This window comes from Silene latifolia, chromosome 9 (assembly GCF_048544455.1).
Source record: "Silene latifolia isolate original U9 population chromosome 9, ASM4854445v1, whole genome shotgun sequence".
In the NCBI taxonomy this organism is placed as follows: Eukaryota; Viridiplantae; Streptophyta; class Magnoliopsida; order Caryophyllales; family Caryophyllaceae; genus Silene; species Silene latifolia.
In genome coordinates this window covers 192,155,026-192,172,453 of record NC_133534.1, presented here as the reverse complement: position 1 = coordinate 192,172,453, position 17,428 = coordinate 192,155,026, and the positions used below count along the sequence as shown (strand labels likewise).

Sequence of the window (17,428 nt, the reverse complement as noted above, 5' to 3'; positions counted from 1 at the left end):
AGTTCTTGGGGTTCTAGTTCGGTTCCTACATTGATGGGTTCGGTGTCCTCTATTACTGGTCCCCCTTCCCCTTCCTATAGTATTTCTTTGGCTACGTAGGGAGGTATTTCGATCGAGTCTGGGTCTTGGTCATCCTCAGTATCATCGTAAACAGAATTGCACTCAAGATAACACAAAGAGTAAGCAGAACCTGATTTATTCATATCAAAATTTGAGTAAAGTTGAAACAAAGAAGCCAACTGATCCATGGTCAGTGGCGGCAAAGGGACAGTGGTCGGGGCATTTCCCGAACTACTGATAGGAGTAGACTCTCTAATGACTTCTCTAGACTCCGACTCTGACTCCGACTCCGACTCGAACTCATCGTCTTCTGGTTCTCCTTTGAACATCTCTCCTTCTCCAGTGGTGAGCTTGAAGAGTCTTCCTTGATTGTTGGTCCATTTTATTGATTTTCTCCATTCTTTCTGTTGTCTTGCGTTGGTTTCTGTGATTAACGCGGTGGGGTTGAAGCGATCGTCTTGAAGTATCATGGTAATGATCTCATCCTGCGCGGCCCTAACGAATCGATCTTCTCCAAACAATAGGCTAACAGCTTGTTCGTCTAAGCAAGGTGCTTGACGGGTTTTGACGGTAGGAACCGTTTCTGGAGGGATAAAGTAGCAATCGTGAAAGATCTCGATTCCGGCTAGCTTCCTCTTGAGATAATGCCAAGATTCGGGAAATCCGTGATAGAGTTCTAGACTTCCTTCTTGAACAAAGTACCCATTTAAAGTAGGGAGATAGGGTCGCATTTGGATTCCTACGTGCTTACGATTTTGGACTTGGGCAAGCATTTCGAGAACCTCCTCTTTCGTGGGTTTGTACCCTAGTCCAAGTGGTATCCTCTTTGAGTTGCCTTCCTTGTATGGTGCGAAGGTGTTTCTTCGAGTAGGGTTTAAAGGCATTCCAGGGAAGTATCCCTGGGTTTTGAGTATGTGGTTGACCACCAAGTTGGAGTAGGGATTATAGTATAAGGGTGCCAATTCGCTTTCTATGACACTTACACTTTGGAAGCCCCCAAGTTCGTACACGGGATCCGCAAGGACTTGATTGTTTGACTGTTTTTCGATTATTGCCTTGATGGGTGACGAAGTGATCGTCACTACTTTGCCATTTAGTGGGATCTTGATCTTTTGATGAAGGGTAGATGTTACCGCTTTGGAAGCGTGAATCCACGGCCTTCCCATAAGTATGTTGAAGGAAGCTTCGATGTCCACTATTTGGAAGTTAACCTTTCGTTCGATTGGCCCTGTGGCTATGGTTAGGTTAACAAGTCCTACCACCTTTCGTCGTGTACCGTCATATGCACGCACACCTTGATTGGTAGGGGTCCAATCCGACTCTTTCATGCCTAGCTTGTATGCTGTTTTGAGGGGTATGACGTTGACTGCAGAGCCATCGTCCACCAAGGTCATTGGCACATTCTTCTTTAGACAAATGACAGTGATGTATAGAGCAAGGTTATGACTAGCGCCAAAAGGTGGCAAGTCTTCGTCCGAGAAAGTAATAGGATTACTTAGCTTCGGTGATTCTTGGAAGACCAAGTTGACTACATCTTCAGGAGTGGAGTTATGTGCTACATTTAATTTGGCCAAAGCTTGCAGTAAAGCTTGGCGATGTGGGAATGAGCTTGCTATTAATTGCCAGACTGAAAGATCAGCCTTTGTCTTCTGTAATTGCTTGAGCAAATGATCAGTGGAGTCATCTTCGTTGTCACTTGGTGTGATGACGTTGGTTGGACCATTTTGAGTAGTGTTTTGATATGGACGACCCGAACGAGTTAGGTGGTCCACATCTTGGTCTTCACCATTTTGGACTATTTCTTTGACTAGGGAGTTTTCAATGAGATACTCGTCCTCATCATCGTCGGCCCAAACTCCATTGATTGCAGTTAGTTCCCTCATTCTCATGATATCACCTTCTAGTCGTATGATTTGGTCAACTAGTTTATCAACCACGGTGATTACTTCTTGCATAGTAGCATTTTGAGAGAAGATTAGTGGCACATGTTCTTCGGGTGTTGCGTTGGGATCGCGTAAGGTTGTCACCACATTTTCTAATTCCCAAACTTGTCTATCCACACTCCTTGCCCATGTGATGAAGTCGAAAATGGTAGGGGAGATAGTAGAGTAGAGCCCTTCATTCTCGATTGTATGAATTTCATTTTCGAATGGAGAAATGAGGTGTGAGCAATCTAAGGTAGATTCATCACTTGTGATCACTAGCACTCCAAGAGGATTCTGAGTGTTGTTGGGTTTACCTCCCGGTGGTATTGGTAGTCGACCATATTCAATCATGTCTTGAAGCACGTTTTTCAACTTGTAGCATTTTTCTGTGTCGTGCCCCTTGCCCCTATGGTATTCACAGTACGAGTTCTCGTCCCAGAATTTGGATTTTCTTTCGGGTTCGGGAGTAGGTCCGATGGGTTGGAGTTTACCTTGCTTCATTAACCTTTTTAGAGCGTTGGAGTAAGTGTCCCCAAGATTTGTGAATTTCCTTGGTGGGGTACTTTTCTTGGATGGCTCGAGAAGGTTAACTTCATCGGTCTTGCTAGTAGAGCCGTATGAACGACTTGTGGACCCTTGATATCCTCGACCTACCGTTTTGGACAAGAGTCCTTTACGGATGTCATCTTCAATCCTTGTCCCTAGTACGGTTAAGTCCTTGAAAGTTTTGATGTTTTGGTATCTCAAATGATTGGCATAGATGGGTTTGAGATTATTCACAAACTTTTCCACAAGGGTAGCCTCATCCGGGCGTTCAACTAGTTGGGTGCTAGTCTTCCTCCACCTACTTAGGAAGTCGGTGAATCCTTCTTTGTCATTTTGGGTAAGAACCTCTAGAGTACGCATGTTGACTTGGATCTCAGCATTATCCGCATATTGTTTAGAGAACACGATTGCGGCGTCTTCCCAAGTAGCGACCTTCTTGTGATCTAAGGAGTAGAACCATTGCTTTGGGATAGTGTCAAGAGATGAAGGAAAGATCCTTAAGAACATCTCGGGTTTGATGCCTTTGATAGACATGTAATCCTTGAAGGCACGGATGTGGTTCAAAGGGTTCTCATGTCCCTTGAACTTAGGGATATCCGTCATATTGAAGTTAGTTGGCAATTTGGAATTGACGGCCTCATACTTGCGATTGTTCTCCCTATAAATGTCATCCCCCTTAAGGTACATCAATTGCTCCTCTAAGTATTGGAGTCTTTTCTCAGCCACAGTCATCCCCATGAGAGGATTTTCATCCTTGGATTCATCATCAGAGTTACCTATTACTTCACTTTCATGAGGAGCCAACCTTCCCTCTACGCCATAGATACGGCCCTCAATGAGTTCAAGGCGGTCATAGACTTGGTCTTGGGTGACTTGCATTTGGGCTAGCGCGGCTAGGATTCGATCATTACCATCTTGAAGTTGGTGGAGGTTTGTTTCATCACTTGATCCGGGCATCTTGAAAACTGGATAAGAGATCGGCGACGAATCAAAACACGATCGACCATTCTAACACACTTGATAAAAGAAGGAAATGTTTTGACTCGTGAAGTGGGTGTGTGCCACTTGTGTTGAGTGAGCTTTGAAGAAAGACAAGGTTTTCGAAAATGTATGTCCTAGTCAACTGTAGTGTAGTTGTAGGAGTGGACTCGAAGTGAGGTTTTGAAATGGGCTTGTGGCCCGAATTTTGACACGACAAACGGACAGAGTTTTGACCGGATTTTGCGCTAATTGGAAGCCTATTTCGAAATTTTTATTAAGAAAAGAGGTTTTGATTTTTGAAAACTCGTCATGGTTTTGTTTAGAAGTGGTGATCACGTAAGGTACAAACATTTATACAAACATTATAACGGGATGCTGAGTGCATTTAAAAGGGTTTTGGTTTAAAGGGTGGGTTGCCATACCGAACCATCAAACCCGAAGTCTGTGGAGAGGCTCGTACCAAACAAGAGTAAGGCCGATTCCTAGTCCATTTCCTCAAGTAGTGAAGGCCCTTGATACAAACAAGAGTAAGCATCATGGTATGGATGACGTCAATCTCTATCCATCCTTAGGCCCAAATAAGAATTAGGACCATTTAGACGGGACGATTGGTCGAATGGGTTGGGTTGGGCCTAGGAAGGCCGAATAAAATGATCTAGGAAGACAGAGTTATGAAAACCGACAATTGTCTTGTACAAACTATTCCCTAACCTTGTTCAAGTTTCACCCTTTCTACACGTAAGTGTATTTTCCCCAACGGAGTCGCCAAACTGTGGACAGCGGGGGCCCACGGGGGCGCTTGGGAGGAAAAGAGAAACAAGCGTTTGCATTTTTGTATGGAGTCGCCACTAATTTTTATGGGAAATTGGAACCGTTCGAATACCTCGTGTCATGTCAAGACACAAAGTAGAGACATAAACACTAAGCAATCGTTACCCTTAGCATTCTATGTCTAGAATGACTCTCGTGGATGCCAATGAACACGGGTGTTCACAGATATCTGGAGTAAGGGGTGAGGGTACGTATTAGGAAGCTCTTTTGATCGAACACCTAATCCCGCCCGCCTCGATAGCGGCCTCTACTAATGATTAGGGAAGTTATTCATACTTGATATATCGTCGGCTACATGCATGCAATGCAACATCCAAGTTTTAATCCTAGCATGTGAGAATTAGACTAAGTCGGTGAAACACGTAATTAGCATACAATTAATGTCGAAGTAGGAATTAAGGTTGAATTACATGTGAAAACATACAAACAATAAAGGAAATACAATAATTATGAATTACAATAATGAAAATTACAATGATTACATTGAATTAGGCGATTTATGTCGAAAATACCTTTAAAACGGATAATTTGAGAAAAAGAGATAAAAGAATGAAAGAAAGAACCAAATAAATTAACGAACAGGAATTAGCGTGATATTACGGTTAATAGTTAGTTAATATGTAAACTAATTACACGACGTCAAGGCAGAAACGGAGTTCAGGGACAGAGCTCAGCCAGGAACAGGCGCAGCAGAGCTGCGTCCTTTGGAATAGGCGCAGCAGACACTGCATCTGTTCCTTGGCTCAGTTCTGGCTGTGAAGCCGTAATTGCAAGCCGTTAATGTTAATGGGTGAATTTAATGATCGATTGATGATATTTACTCGGATGAAAGTGATTAATAGGTTGTTTAACATATGAATGGGTCATGAAAACAGCAAAACATGAATAAGACGGAATTAAGCGAATTAACATAAGATGGATTAATTACAGGAGTGAAAAATATTAACAAGCCAAACAAATTAATTCAACTAATTAGGTTAGATACGATGGACTAATGACGAATATATGATAGATATGACAAAAGACAGATGAAAACTATATCAAAGACGAATTCCAGAAACCCAATATTGATGAACTGAATCTCTACAACCCGGAATTGAATTTAATGACGAAAACCCGCAAATATTGGATTATAAGGGATTTAAGTCGGATTTGTGACGATTTAAAACATGCTAACGATGATGATTATAATATACATGGGAATCACGATGAAAAATTAACAAACAAACGAAACAAGAGAAAGAAACTTGACGAATAACAGAGGACGAACGAAGAAGAAAGGAAGCAGGAACTGCGGCAGCCTCACGAAGAGGCGCGAGAGGAACTAACGCTCCTTCGAAGAGGCGCAGCAGTTGCTGCGTCCTTTCTCGACGGTTATCTACTGGAAATCCATAAAAAGAGGTTTTAAAGCATGGTTTTAGAAATCGGTTTTAATGGTATTTTCGACGTAAACCTTACAATTGATGATACGATAAAGTAAATACAATAAATAAAAGAGAGATTACACCCTCAGACTTACATGTTGACGAAACGAGAAGGACTAAGATATCGATTAGTGATGCGCGACGCGAATGCAAAGAAAGTGCCCTCGTAAGAGGAAAACGATTAAGTTAATTAAGTTGATTGATGTGGAGTTGGTCAAATTGGTCGGTCATGCAAACGGGGAGGCTGGTACTCAGAAGGATCCGAGCTTACGTGGTCGAAAGTTCAAGCACGTAGACGCCAAAAAGTAAGAACAAAGTCTAGAATGCAAAGGGAGAAGAGAAGGGCGGACACTCGCGTGAGAAATATGAGGAGCGAAGGCTCCTATTTATACTAATCACGTGGAGGAATTAGGGTTTCGGAGACTCTTTGGAAGTGAATCTCAGAAAGATATGAAAAAGATACGTGAAAAACGCAGAAAAGGGCCTGGGAAGAGGCGCAGCAGCCACTGCGTCTCTTGGAAGAGGCGCAGCACCTGCTGCGTTTGTTCCCAAGGGGTTTCCTCCCGCGGAAGAAAGATTTCCATGTTTGAGTTATGGTAGGACGGAAATAATTCGGTTTTCCTTAATATCTTATGTGAATATTACGGGAAATTGTTTACCAAAAGATAAAATTTATGAAATATGGAATAGAAATATCCGGAACATTTCAGAACATTCTGACTCGGGATTTAATGGTTATCAGAAAATGGAGACGGTTTTAGGCCCGGACTCCGAATGTACTCTAATACGTAGACACCAAAAAGTAAGAACAAAGTCTAGAATGCAAAGGGAGAAGAGAAGGGCGGACACTCGCGTGAGAAATATGAGGAGCGAAGGCTCCTATTTATACTAATCACGTGGAGGAATTAGGGTTTCGGAGACTCTTTGGAAGTGAATCTCGGAAAGATATGAAAAAGATACGAGAAATACGCAGAAAAGGGCCTGGGAAGAGGCGCAACAGCCACTGCGTCTCTTGGAAGAGGCGCAGCACCTGCTGCGTCTGTTCCCAAGGGGTTTCCTCCTGCGGAAGAAAGATTTCCGTGTTTGAGTTATGGTAGGACGGAAATAATTCGGTTTTCCTTAATATCTTATGTGAATATTACGGGAAATTGTTTACCAAAAGATAAAATTTATGAAATATGGAATAGAAATATCCGGAACATTCCAGAATATTCTGACTCGGGATTTAATGGTTATCAGAAAATGGAGACGGTTTTAGGCCCGGACTCCGAATGTACTCTAATTACTGTCAAAACGACCGTATCGGGGCGTAGATGACAACTAAGAGGTAGATATTAATATTTGAGCAATCACTTGACGATAATCTTACGAACTGTCACAAATCGTTCCGCATACCAAACATGCGGCCCAATCATCACCGAGTGGTTTGCGAGAGGTGCAGAAACGAGGTATCTACATTATTTAATATTAAGAATCAGTTTCTAAACGTCATTTCAACCCTAATCATTTTACGATTTCTCTAATCACTCCCTAATCATTCCCTAATCCTCCATTGTGTGTGTGCAATCGTCGTAGGTCTTGCATTCAATCCCTCATTCTACTGTTGGTAAGTCCTTGTTCTCCATGTCATTCATGTTCTTCTAGGGTTTGTCTTTATTCATGAATTGGGGGAAATGGGGTTTTACAGTTACTGATTAGAATTATATGATTGTTGTTGTAGGTGACGATGTGGTAATTGTTATGCATTTTTATGGTTGATTGCAGCGTAAGCGGATTGCGAAAAAGGTAGGGTTTCCCTACTCAGTTTACTGTTAATTGATTTAAGATTGTGATTGTACTGTGTATGATTGTTATCTGCTGATCATCGGAAGTTGGGTGTTGTGGTGACGGTGTTGATGTGGTTGTGTTGTGACGGTTGTGGTGTTGTGACAGCTGTGATGCTGTGTGTGTGATTGTGGTGGAGTCACTTGCGGGAGTGGCTTCACACCCTAGTTCGCCCTCCGTGGAACCCATCACGGGAGGGGATGTGCACATTAAGGGACAGGGATTGTTAGTCGCTCGTTGATGAGCTGGACTAGGTGGGGATGGGCTGCGGTCACCTACTGGCGACGAGGATTACCTGTTGCGATGGGTAATCTGACAGGGCTACACACTTCGGTGTGTAGTCGGTTACTGTGTGAGATCGGGAGACCGGGGATGGAGGATGATCAGCCGGTTACATTATTTGTTTGTCTTATCTTGATTGAACGGTACTGACCCGTTGTTGTTGTTTTGTAAAACCTGCGGTGATCTATTCGGGGATGGTGAGCAGATTATGACAGGTAATGCAGATGTTTAGCTACGAGACAGTCATGGGGAGTCATCACTCGAGTCTAGCTTCCGCCGTCAAGAGACTTAGCTTGCATTCTTCGTAGCTGTTAGACCTTTCACAGTTATACTTTGGTTTAGTGTTGGAAACATGTAATCACTAACTCTTTATACTTTAATAAAGGTTGTTTGGAATTGGTAACTTTGATATACTAACCTCGGGAAACCGAGATGGTAACAGCCTTTCATGCTAGGGTAGTCCTTGGTAAGGTACCTTGGTATGAGGGGGTGTTACAACAGAAACCCCATTGCTTAACATAGACTTCGAAACATCAACTCCCTCCTTAAAAGCTCGAAACTTATAACCATTGATGGAATACCGTCTCCAAGACTTCACCATGTTACTAGGACCCAATGCTAAAGCTATTATTAGATGATCCTTCAATGTATGAACCTATAAATAAAAAAAATGTTAATTAAGTTGTTATATTTTTTCAATATCTAATAAAAAATCTAAATGTGTAGTTCAATTTCAAAGAAAATGTATCATCACTTACTTGATTTCGGAACCATTTCGGAATACTTTTGTCATATTTTGCCCAAACAACATCAGAGGATGTGACATCAGGAAAATTGATTTTGATATGTGTCTCAAATTCCCTATAAGTAGGGAAAGCATGTTTTAGTTATGTATTACCTATAAATTCGATCTAATTTTATAATTAAAAAACAATTGAGTAATGATGAAGTATTAACTTACTTTTCATAAGTCTATAAAAAATCTCCACAGTTCCTTAGCACATAAAAATCAGCTTCTTCATACTCTTTCTCAATTAAGTACTTCTGTATACATTTCCCGATTGTAGTTCCCATGTCATCATTGAATAACTCAGGTAACTTAATTTTAACTGGTCATCGGAATTTACACCAACCTCTATGTCTTTTGCTTTTGTGTCAATGTGATCTTCGAAATAAAAAGAACAGAAATTTGAAATTTCCTCTAACAAAAAAGTGTTGCATATTGAACCCTCCACTCGAGCTTTGTTGCCAATCTTTTTTTTAAATGATTAAGAAATCTCTCAAATGGATACATCCATCGATATTGAATAGGTCCACCAACTTTCGCTTCATAAAGTAGGTGAAGAGGCAAATGCTCCATGGAACTGAAAAAAGACGGGGGAAATATCTTCTCTAACTTGCATATTATCTCCGCAATGTTTGACTCCAGACGTTCCATAGAATCAACTCTAATCGTAGAAGTACACAGGTCTCTAAAAAATTGGCTTATCTCGGTTATTGCATTCCAAGAACCTGTCGGGAGCAACTCTTTCAAGGCAACAGGGAGTAGTCGTTCCATAAAGACATGACAATCATGACTTTTCATGGAATGCAACACCATCTTTTAATGGTCGACACACCAACTCAAATCTGAAGCATAACCATCCGGGAATTTTAAATTAGCAACCCAGTCACATAGAGCCTTTTTCTCCGCGGTTGATAAAACAAACCTAGATGATATGGTCCGTTTATTGTAAAGTTCATTAAAGTCGTCTTTACCCTTACCTGGTACATCCATCATGGTGTTGATAAGTTGTTCAAAAAAAATTTTCTCAATGTGCATAACGTCCAAGTTGTGTCGAATCAGCAACGTTTTCCAGTAGGGAAGTTCCCAGAATATGCTTTGTTTCCATCAACCTTCATTCTGATCTTTCAATCTTTTCAATTCTTGATTAGAAGCATCAACTATTTTTGGCAAGTCTTTTACGGAATCCCACACTTCATCACCCGTTAGTTTCGATGCGGCTATGCGATTCTCAGTTCTTCTGTTTTTAAGAAAAATGCTTACAATTGTCGCGGAAAGGATGGTCAGGTCTTAAGAACTCACGGTGACAATCAAACCAACAAACCTTTTTGCTATTTCTAAGCCAAAAAGATCTATGATCATTTTCTGGACAATAAGGACAAGCACGATACCCACTTGTGGACCAATCAGAAAGCATGTCATATGCCGGAAAATCGTTGATCGTCCACATTAATGCAGCCTTTAATTGAAATTTTTTTTCTTAGAGACATCGTAGGTGTCCACGTCGGTTTCCCAAAGTTGTTTCAACTCTTCATCAACGGTTGGAGGAAAACATCTAAATTTGACTTAGGGTTCTTAGGACCGGGAACTAGCATAGATAAGAACAAAAATTGTCTCTTCATGCATAACCAAGGAGGTAAGTTGTACGGAGTCACAATCACGGGCCAACAAGAGTATTTCATCCTGAACTGCCCAAAAGGTTGAAATCCATCCGTACACAAACCTATCCGAACATTCCGGGGTTCACTTGCAAAATCTGGATGCTCTCTATCGAAATGTTTCCACGCTTCTCCATCATTTGGATGTGCCATTGTCCCCCTTTCTCTTAATCGAGAGTTTTTGTGGTGCCAACTCATCTCACCTGCTATGTGCTTGGTTGCATATAGTCGTTGTAACCTTGGCGCAAGCGGAAAATAAGTTACTGGTTTACATGGAATTCACCTCCCACTTGAATTCTTTTTACCTTTATACCAAGATGCACGACACTTTGTACATTCTTCAAGATTAGAATTTTCCTCCCAGAAAAGCATGCATCCAATGAGACATGCATAAATTTCATGGGGTAGTTGAAGTCCCTTCAAAACTTTTTTAATCTCATTAAAATTGCGCGCCATTTGATTTTCCTTTGGAATTATGTCACCAACGAACGACACAAAACCATTAGCGCATCTAAAAGATATGTTCTCACATTTGAGTGATAACAACCTAGCAGCTGCTTGAAACAAACTCATATCACTTCCCTCAAACACCGGCTGTTCGGCTTGCTCTAACATTTTAAAGAACGAAGAAAATTGGGGGTTCGGGGTTTCATAACGCACTTCTTCATCGTTAAGGTCATCAGGATTAAGTCGATCCTCCAAAATTTGGTCAACAGTATCACGCAATGTATTTTCCACGAACTTACGGTAAGGATTCTCACTAGCATTTGTACTAGGTAGTTTCTCACCGTGATATGTCCATACATAATAATTATCGGCGAAACCATTCGACAAAAGATGAATTTGAACATCTGCTTTTCTTTTAAAACCTAGGTTTTTGCATTTCTTACACGGACACCTCATTTGACCTAAATTATTGTACTCACTACTTTCTTCCACGAATTTAATAAACTCTTTCACCCCCTCTGCAAATGCTTTCTTGGGTTTCTTTTTTTCGTCTAATCTTTCATACATCCACTGCCGTTCTAATCTTTTCATGTTATTATGTATCTACACATTTATATATGTCATTAAAAAAGATAATAACCTAACAACAATCAAAATCAAGAATAATACACAATAATTTAACATTTTAACCAATATAAATATTGTATTTCTTTGAATTGGGTCCTTATCACTCCAACCTAAACCCATCAATGTACGTTTCAAGTCACTAGCAAACATGTACTTGTGATTTATTAATGAGGAAAAAATTCGGCAGTAATTCCCATCCGTTCTCCAAATACACAATGTAGAATAAATAATTACTCCACATATGCATTTAGAGAACATTAAAGGAATTGTCACCAAACTCTTTCCTCATTAACAAATCACAATCACATGTTTACTACCTAAGTGACTTAAAACGTACAAAGACAGTCCCAAAACGGGGACTATTCAAAAATTACTCCTAGTGAGTAATTTTTGAACGGGTATTAGGTCAATATTAACAATAACTTTAACAATATTAAAAAAAAACATACAACAATGACTAATTTTATTTTCAATTAACAAAAACTAACATGAATAATTTTTCATTTTACATATCTAGTCTAATTATCATTTTAAAAACATTAACATTTCACAAAATTTAACAATAATCTAATTAACAAAAATTCCAATTTAAAAAAATATTATTAACAATAATTCTAATTTTGAACAATAAAATTAGATGCATACATTAAAATATAACAACATACATTTAAACAAAATTGGCTTCTATCCTAAGTCAACATGCATCAATATCACCAATAATTCAACAATAATTAAAACAATAACTAATATTCTAAATCAATTAAGATAATTAAACAAAAAACGTAAAAGGAGAAATACCTAATTAGCTCCAGAAAGAAACAAAAATGAAAATGAAGTATGAGAAAGAAGAAAGTGACGGCAGCGGCGGCAGGAGGAGGCGGCGATTGACGGCGGCAGGAGGAGGCGACGGCGAGGTGGCTATGGAAAAAAAATAAATTAAAAACAAGAAAATGAGGAAAAAGAGAAAGGAGAAAAGAAGAAAAACAAATAAAATTACCTTATAACGTGGTGGTGGTGGTGGCGCTGAAAGTGGAGGAGGGTGGTGGTGGTGTCGGGTTTTAAGGTGGTGGTGTTAGGGTTTGGCGATTTTTAATTTGGGCGAAAATTGGTAAAGTGATGAAGAGATTGATCCCGTGTTTGAGATAAAAGGAACGTCTGACGGAAATCTCGTCAGTTAAATAGGATTCCTGACGGAAATTTCGTCAGTATTTCCAAAAAACTGACGAAAATTCCGTCATAGGTCAACTTTATCAGACCAATAATGCATAACTTGTACATGTCACATAATTTGGACAACTGACGGAATTTCCGTCAGTTTTTTCAAAATACTGACGGAATTTCCGTCACTGGGTCAATTATTGTGACAGGCTGTCACACATCGTGTTTTCAAAAGAATAACACATGTGACGGAAATTCTGTCAGTTTTTATGATTTACTGACGGAATATCCGTCAGATATGCCAAATGCCTCACAACTGTCATGCACTGTTGCGTGTGAATGCCAATGACGGAAATTCCGTCAGTTTTTTGGAAATACTGACGGATATTCCGTCACATGTTTTTTAGCGCCATTGACTTTGTCAACGCGCCAATTACTCCTGACGGGAAATCCGTCAGCAATTTGTACCGATGGAAATTCCGTCAGTATCCCGAGTTTTCTGACGGCATGTTTTTTCCGTCGGTATGCCTGTCACTATGCTGCGTCTTCGTTGTAGTGGATGTTACACAACCCGTAATAAGATCAACCATTCTTTCGGGAAAATCAAACCTAAGGAGAACATCTTTGAGGAAGCCCTACTTGATCCGATCGTATACTTTACTCATGTCTGCCTTAAAAGCAAATCTTCAATGTTTTCCTTTTTTATGCGAATTTATGTTATGAATAATTTCATGCGCCAGCATAATATTATCACTAATACGTCTTCCCGGTATGAACGCATTTTGAGTTGCACCCACCAGATATCCCATGACCCTTTCTAATCTATTCGTTATACACTTCGTTATAATCCTCATGAAAACATTACAAACACTAATAGGACGGTAATCTTGAACTCCCTCAGGATTATCACACTTAGGGACCAGCGTAATAAAGGTTCTATTGATCTCTCTTAGAATCACTCTCGAATTTAAAATAGATAACACTGCCTTTATGAAATCCTTTTTTTATTAGAGACCAACATTTTCGGAAAACTGCCGGAATGCCATCCGGCCCCGGAGATTTGAGCGGACCCATTTGAAACACAGCACGACGCACCTCCTTAGCATTGAAAATTTTACCTAAGTGGTCCGCATCATCATTCGAAATCCTCCACATGATATGTTCTAAGACATTATCAAATGAGTTACTGTTATTTATCTCATTATAAGCCTAAGATGATTCATAAAGGTCAATAAACGTTCTCTGGAAAACCCCGCTTACCTGATCAGGATCATACAACCACTACTCATCTTCCCCTTTTAGAACATGAATAAAATTCCTTCCCGCCTTACCTTTAACCCAGTTAAAGAAATATTTAGTTCATGTGTTCCCATCCACCATCCATTTAACCTTTGCATGTTGTTTCCAGAAACCGCTGCAGCAATCGCAAATAAATACCCAAACCTGATCATATACGCGAGCATAAATTTAACCATTCCCACCATTAATCGCCAGATCTATGCCATGTTCTAGCTTTTATCAAAATCCTCCCATTTTTCCACCCATTCCTTTCGTTTTTCCAGTGACCATTTTTCAACACTGGTCCTAACCCGCGCTAACTTCCTGGTAAGCTGGTGAACCCTTGTTACTCGCCTTCCATACATTCCATATTCCTTCTAAACACTCCTCACAATCCAAAGCCCAAGCATCAATTTTATAAGGCTTCTTTTCTATACATTTCCTGTAAGATTTAGATCTAATTCAATAGGAGTATGATCGGAAATCTGGATGGGGTAATGTTTAATACCCGTGTTCAGGAAACTAGCTAACCAATCCCTTGACCCCAAAGCCTTATCAATACGTTCATACACCCTTTGTACACTCCTTCTATTATTATACCAGGTAAACCTTGGCCCTTAAACGGGATATCAATTAGTTCATTATTTAGCTTTCATGTAATAAACTCAGAAGCTCCACTAATTTGACGTTGGCTATTTGAGCGGGCTTACAAGAGGGGAAGACATATGCGTTCTTTGGTAAACAACATATTATGTGAAATTAGTAGATTCCGACATAAATAGTAGATTGACCAATCAATCTACTAATTTTATATGTTTGGTTAATGATATATTCAGATAGCATATTGGCCGAAATCTACTGTTTTTGAATATACTGTTAATAGCAACATATTGTAATAGCATATTCAATTTACACATGAAAATGGTAGATATGTCCTATAATCTGCTAATTACCAAACACGTTTTCTTAATTCTGTTAATTTAATTCGATAACAAACCTGCTGTTAAAATCTGTCAACGGTATTCTGCTATTGTAAATTTGCTTATGCCGTTTGCCAAACAAGGCCATAATACTACTTTAAAATTACTAATATCACTCATATTTGTAATACGATAAATAGTAACATGACCTTAAACTTAGCTTATATTGTCAGTGACATTAACAAAATTTGCAGTGAATTATCATTCCCCTAATTAACTCCAAAATAGGATAAAAATCAGAAAGAAAAAACAATACTCCCTCCATTTTTTTATATATGACGTTTTGCATTTACGAGGTAAGCTTTCGACTTTAATATTTACAAAAATATATTTGTTCAAAAAATATAAAAATGGTACCATTAAATTCTTTACGAAAAACTCTTTCATATGAGTATATATATCATAATATTTAGTCTTATATTTTAAGAGATATTGAAGAGAGAAGGGAGTGTCTCGAAATGTGAGAAAGTCATATATAAAAAAATAGAGGGAGTAATAAAAACAGATGATGTGGAATGCGCACGCGCAAGGGAAGAGGGTACAACCGTACTAAGGGAAGGGAGCAGATGATAAAGAAAATCTATCGGGAAAAATGGAGTAGTTTGATACCACAAACTCAAACTCCCTTGTTATGCCTTCATATGGTTCAAGTTTTGAGCCGACAACCCGAATTATGACGGTTTCTATCAATTCCGTCGTCCCTTTTAATCCTGTAATACCCTCTTTTCTCTTTCTTCATCTTTTGTTTCATTCTTTAATTTAATTGTTTGTAACTTTAATTGGGCTTAATTGAATTACTGTATTAATTTCATTTTTAATTTTTTTGTTTTCTCTGCCTGGGTGTGATCATGATATTTCCATTTTGATTTTGGATTTTGATGCATTAAAGTGAAATGACTCATTAAACTAGACCGTGCTTCTTTTCTATAGTTAAGTGGCCGTCCTTCAATGTAATTCTCAACATGATGTTATCTAGAAAAAACCTCTTGATATTGTTAACACATGGCCACAACATACAAAAATTCTACCGTCCTCCGGGAGGACGGTACTCCTCACACACACACAATCCACCCAAGTGGAATATTATATTGGCTTGTGTGAGGAGTACCGTCCTCCGGGAGGACGGTAGAATTACTCCACAACATAGCTCTCGTCATTTGTCAGAGTCAGAGTGTGCACTGGTGCAACACACTATTTATTTGTTCTCATTTGTTAGATGAATGACTAGGTTTGATTGCCATTTCCTACAAATCTTTAGTTTTCCTATTATTTGAACCTCTGAAATTCATTCGACAGCCTTATGTTGCCCCCTACCCGCAATTTGCCCTTGTGGCACTGTGGTAATGCTGTCCTTGTGTGTGATCGTGATGTAGTGCTCGAATGCTGGCTACTTAACAAGGAGTGCCGCATTGATAAAATTTGAGCATAGATGGCATAAGTAGTGATCTGTTGGAAACATTACACGAAATCACGAAGTGTGATTGGCAAAAGCAATTATATGCTACGGTGAAACTTCAGAAAATGAATGTGCATCTTTTTTCTAGTGTGAAATTGTGAATTAGAGATTTGCTATATGATGTGCTTTCTTTGAAATTGTCCAACAATGCAGGTAACTAGATTCTGTGTTGGTTCCTCTGTTTCTAAGATCACCGTTGTTTCATTACCTCTACTCGTATTAAACTCGAAGAAGTTCACAAAATCCAATAGAAGAATTTCTCATGTTTTGGCAGCCGAAAGTGATCGTGTTATGGCAGAACGCAGTGAGAGTTCAAGTCTAGAAAATCCGGATTCAGCTTCACCGGCCTCAGTGGGATCCACTACCCCCGCTGAGCTGGAAAACAAGACAACACCGCCCGATGATGCAAAACCAATACAGAAAAAGGGGCCACTTACGGCTAGAGAGAGATTAAGGGCGGCCCGAGTTCTGAGTCGTTACTCAGAGCCCAAGGCAGCGAAATCAGAGATGGGCCGGAGTGTATTGGATGCTTTGAGAGAGAGTGAAAAGGGGAAGAAGGGTCTTCCACAAGCCCCAACTAACATGTTAGATGACCAAAAGCGAGGAATGCCGAAAGCAGGGCTTACATTTGACTTCCCTGGAGGTTACGATTTGTTTGTTATCGCTTTCTCTTTTGTTTTCATTAGCACGGTTATGTTCGCGACAACTTACTTTGTTTGGAAAGTTGGTGCTATCCATTTCAATGAAAATTGATTGTTGTAAATGGTACTCCATTACATAGAAATCATTCAATTTTTGGTATGAATATTTGTGGTGAATGTTTGGTATTGTATTGGGTTATAACTTGAATAGGCCATGTGGTGTTGATAAAATCTTGATGGCCACATTTTGTTCAGAAGATCGACCAGTCCTCATCCGAGCTCTCGAAAGTCTTAACATGACCACAGTTATGCAAATGTCTGCTGATAGAGGTATTGATAGTTAGTACTCTTGAAGCGGGATCAAAACACATTACCTTCAAATTTCAAAACTGTATTAACTTACAACGAAGGGGTGACCATCACACAATCACTTTTTGAAAAAAAGTGAAAGTGGCATGCTTATGAGGTGTATATAGTTTTACACTCCCAGTCTCCCATTGTAAGTTACAACGGTTTTAAATGAGAT

The 17,428-nt window shown here is 39.5% G+C and overlaps 1 protein-coding gene across 1 annotated transcript; it reads left to right on the top strand.

The window, feature by feature from the left end:
- The first annotated feature begins 15,328 nt into the window (after positions 1-15,328).
- On the top strand, positions 15,329-17,133 carry LOC141600332 (uncharacterized). The gene is made up of 2 exons (XM_074420553.1): positions 15,329-15,517; positions 16,415-17,133. Exons 1-2 carry the CDS (start codon positions 15,437-15,439, stop codon positions 17,012-17,014), a joined length of 681 nt encoding a protein of 226 aa, XP_074276654.1. The 5' UTR covers positions 15,329-15,436; the 3' UTR covers positions 17,015-17,133.
- The last annotated feature ends 295 nt before the right edge of the window (positions 17,134-17,428 follow it).

Coding starts and splice junctions, on each gene's coding strand:
- LOC141600332 (XM_074420553.1), top strand. CDS start 15,437: ATGCCTTCATATGGTTCAAGTTTTGAGCCGACAACCCGAATTATGACG. Junction 15,518..16,414: donor CCGTCGTCCCTTTTAATCCT/GTAATACCCTCT, acceptor CCAACAATGCAG/GTAACTAGATTCTGTGTTGG.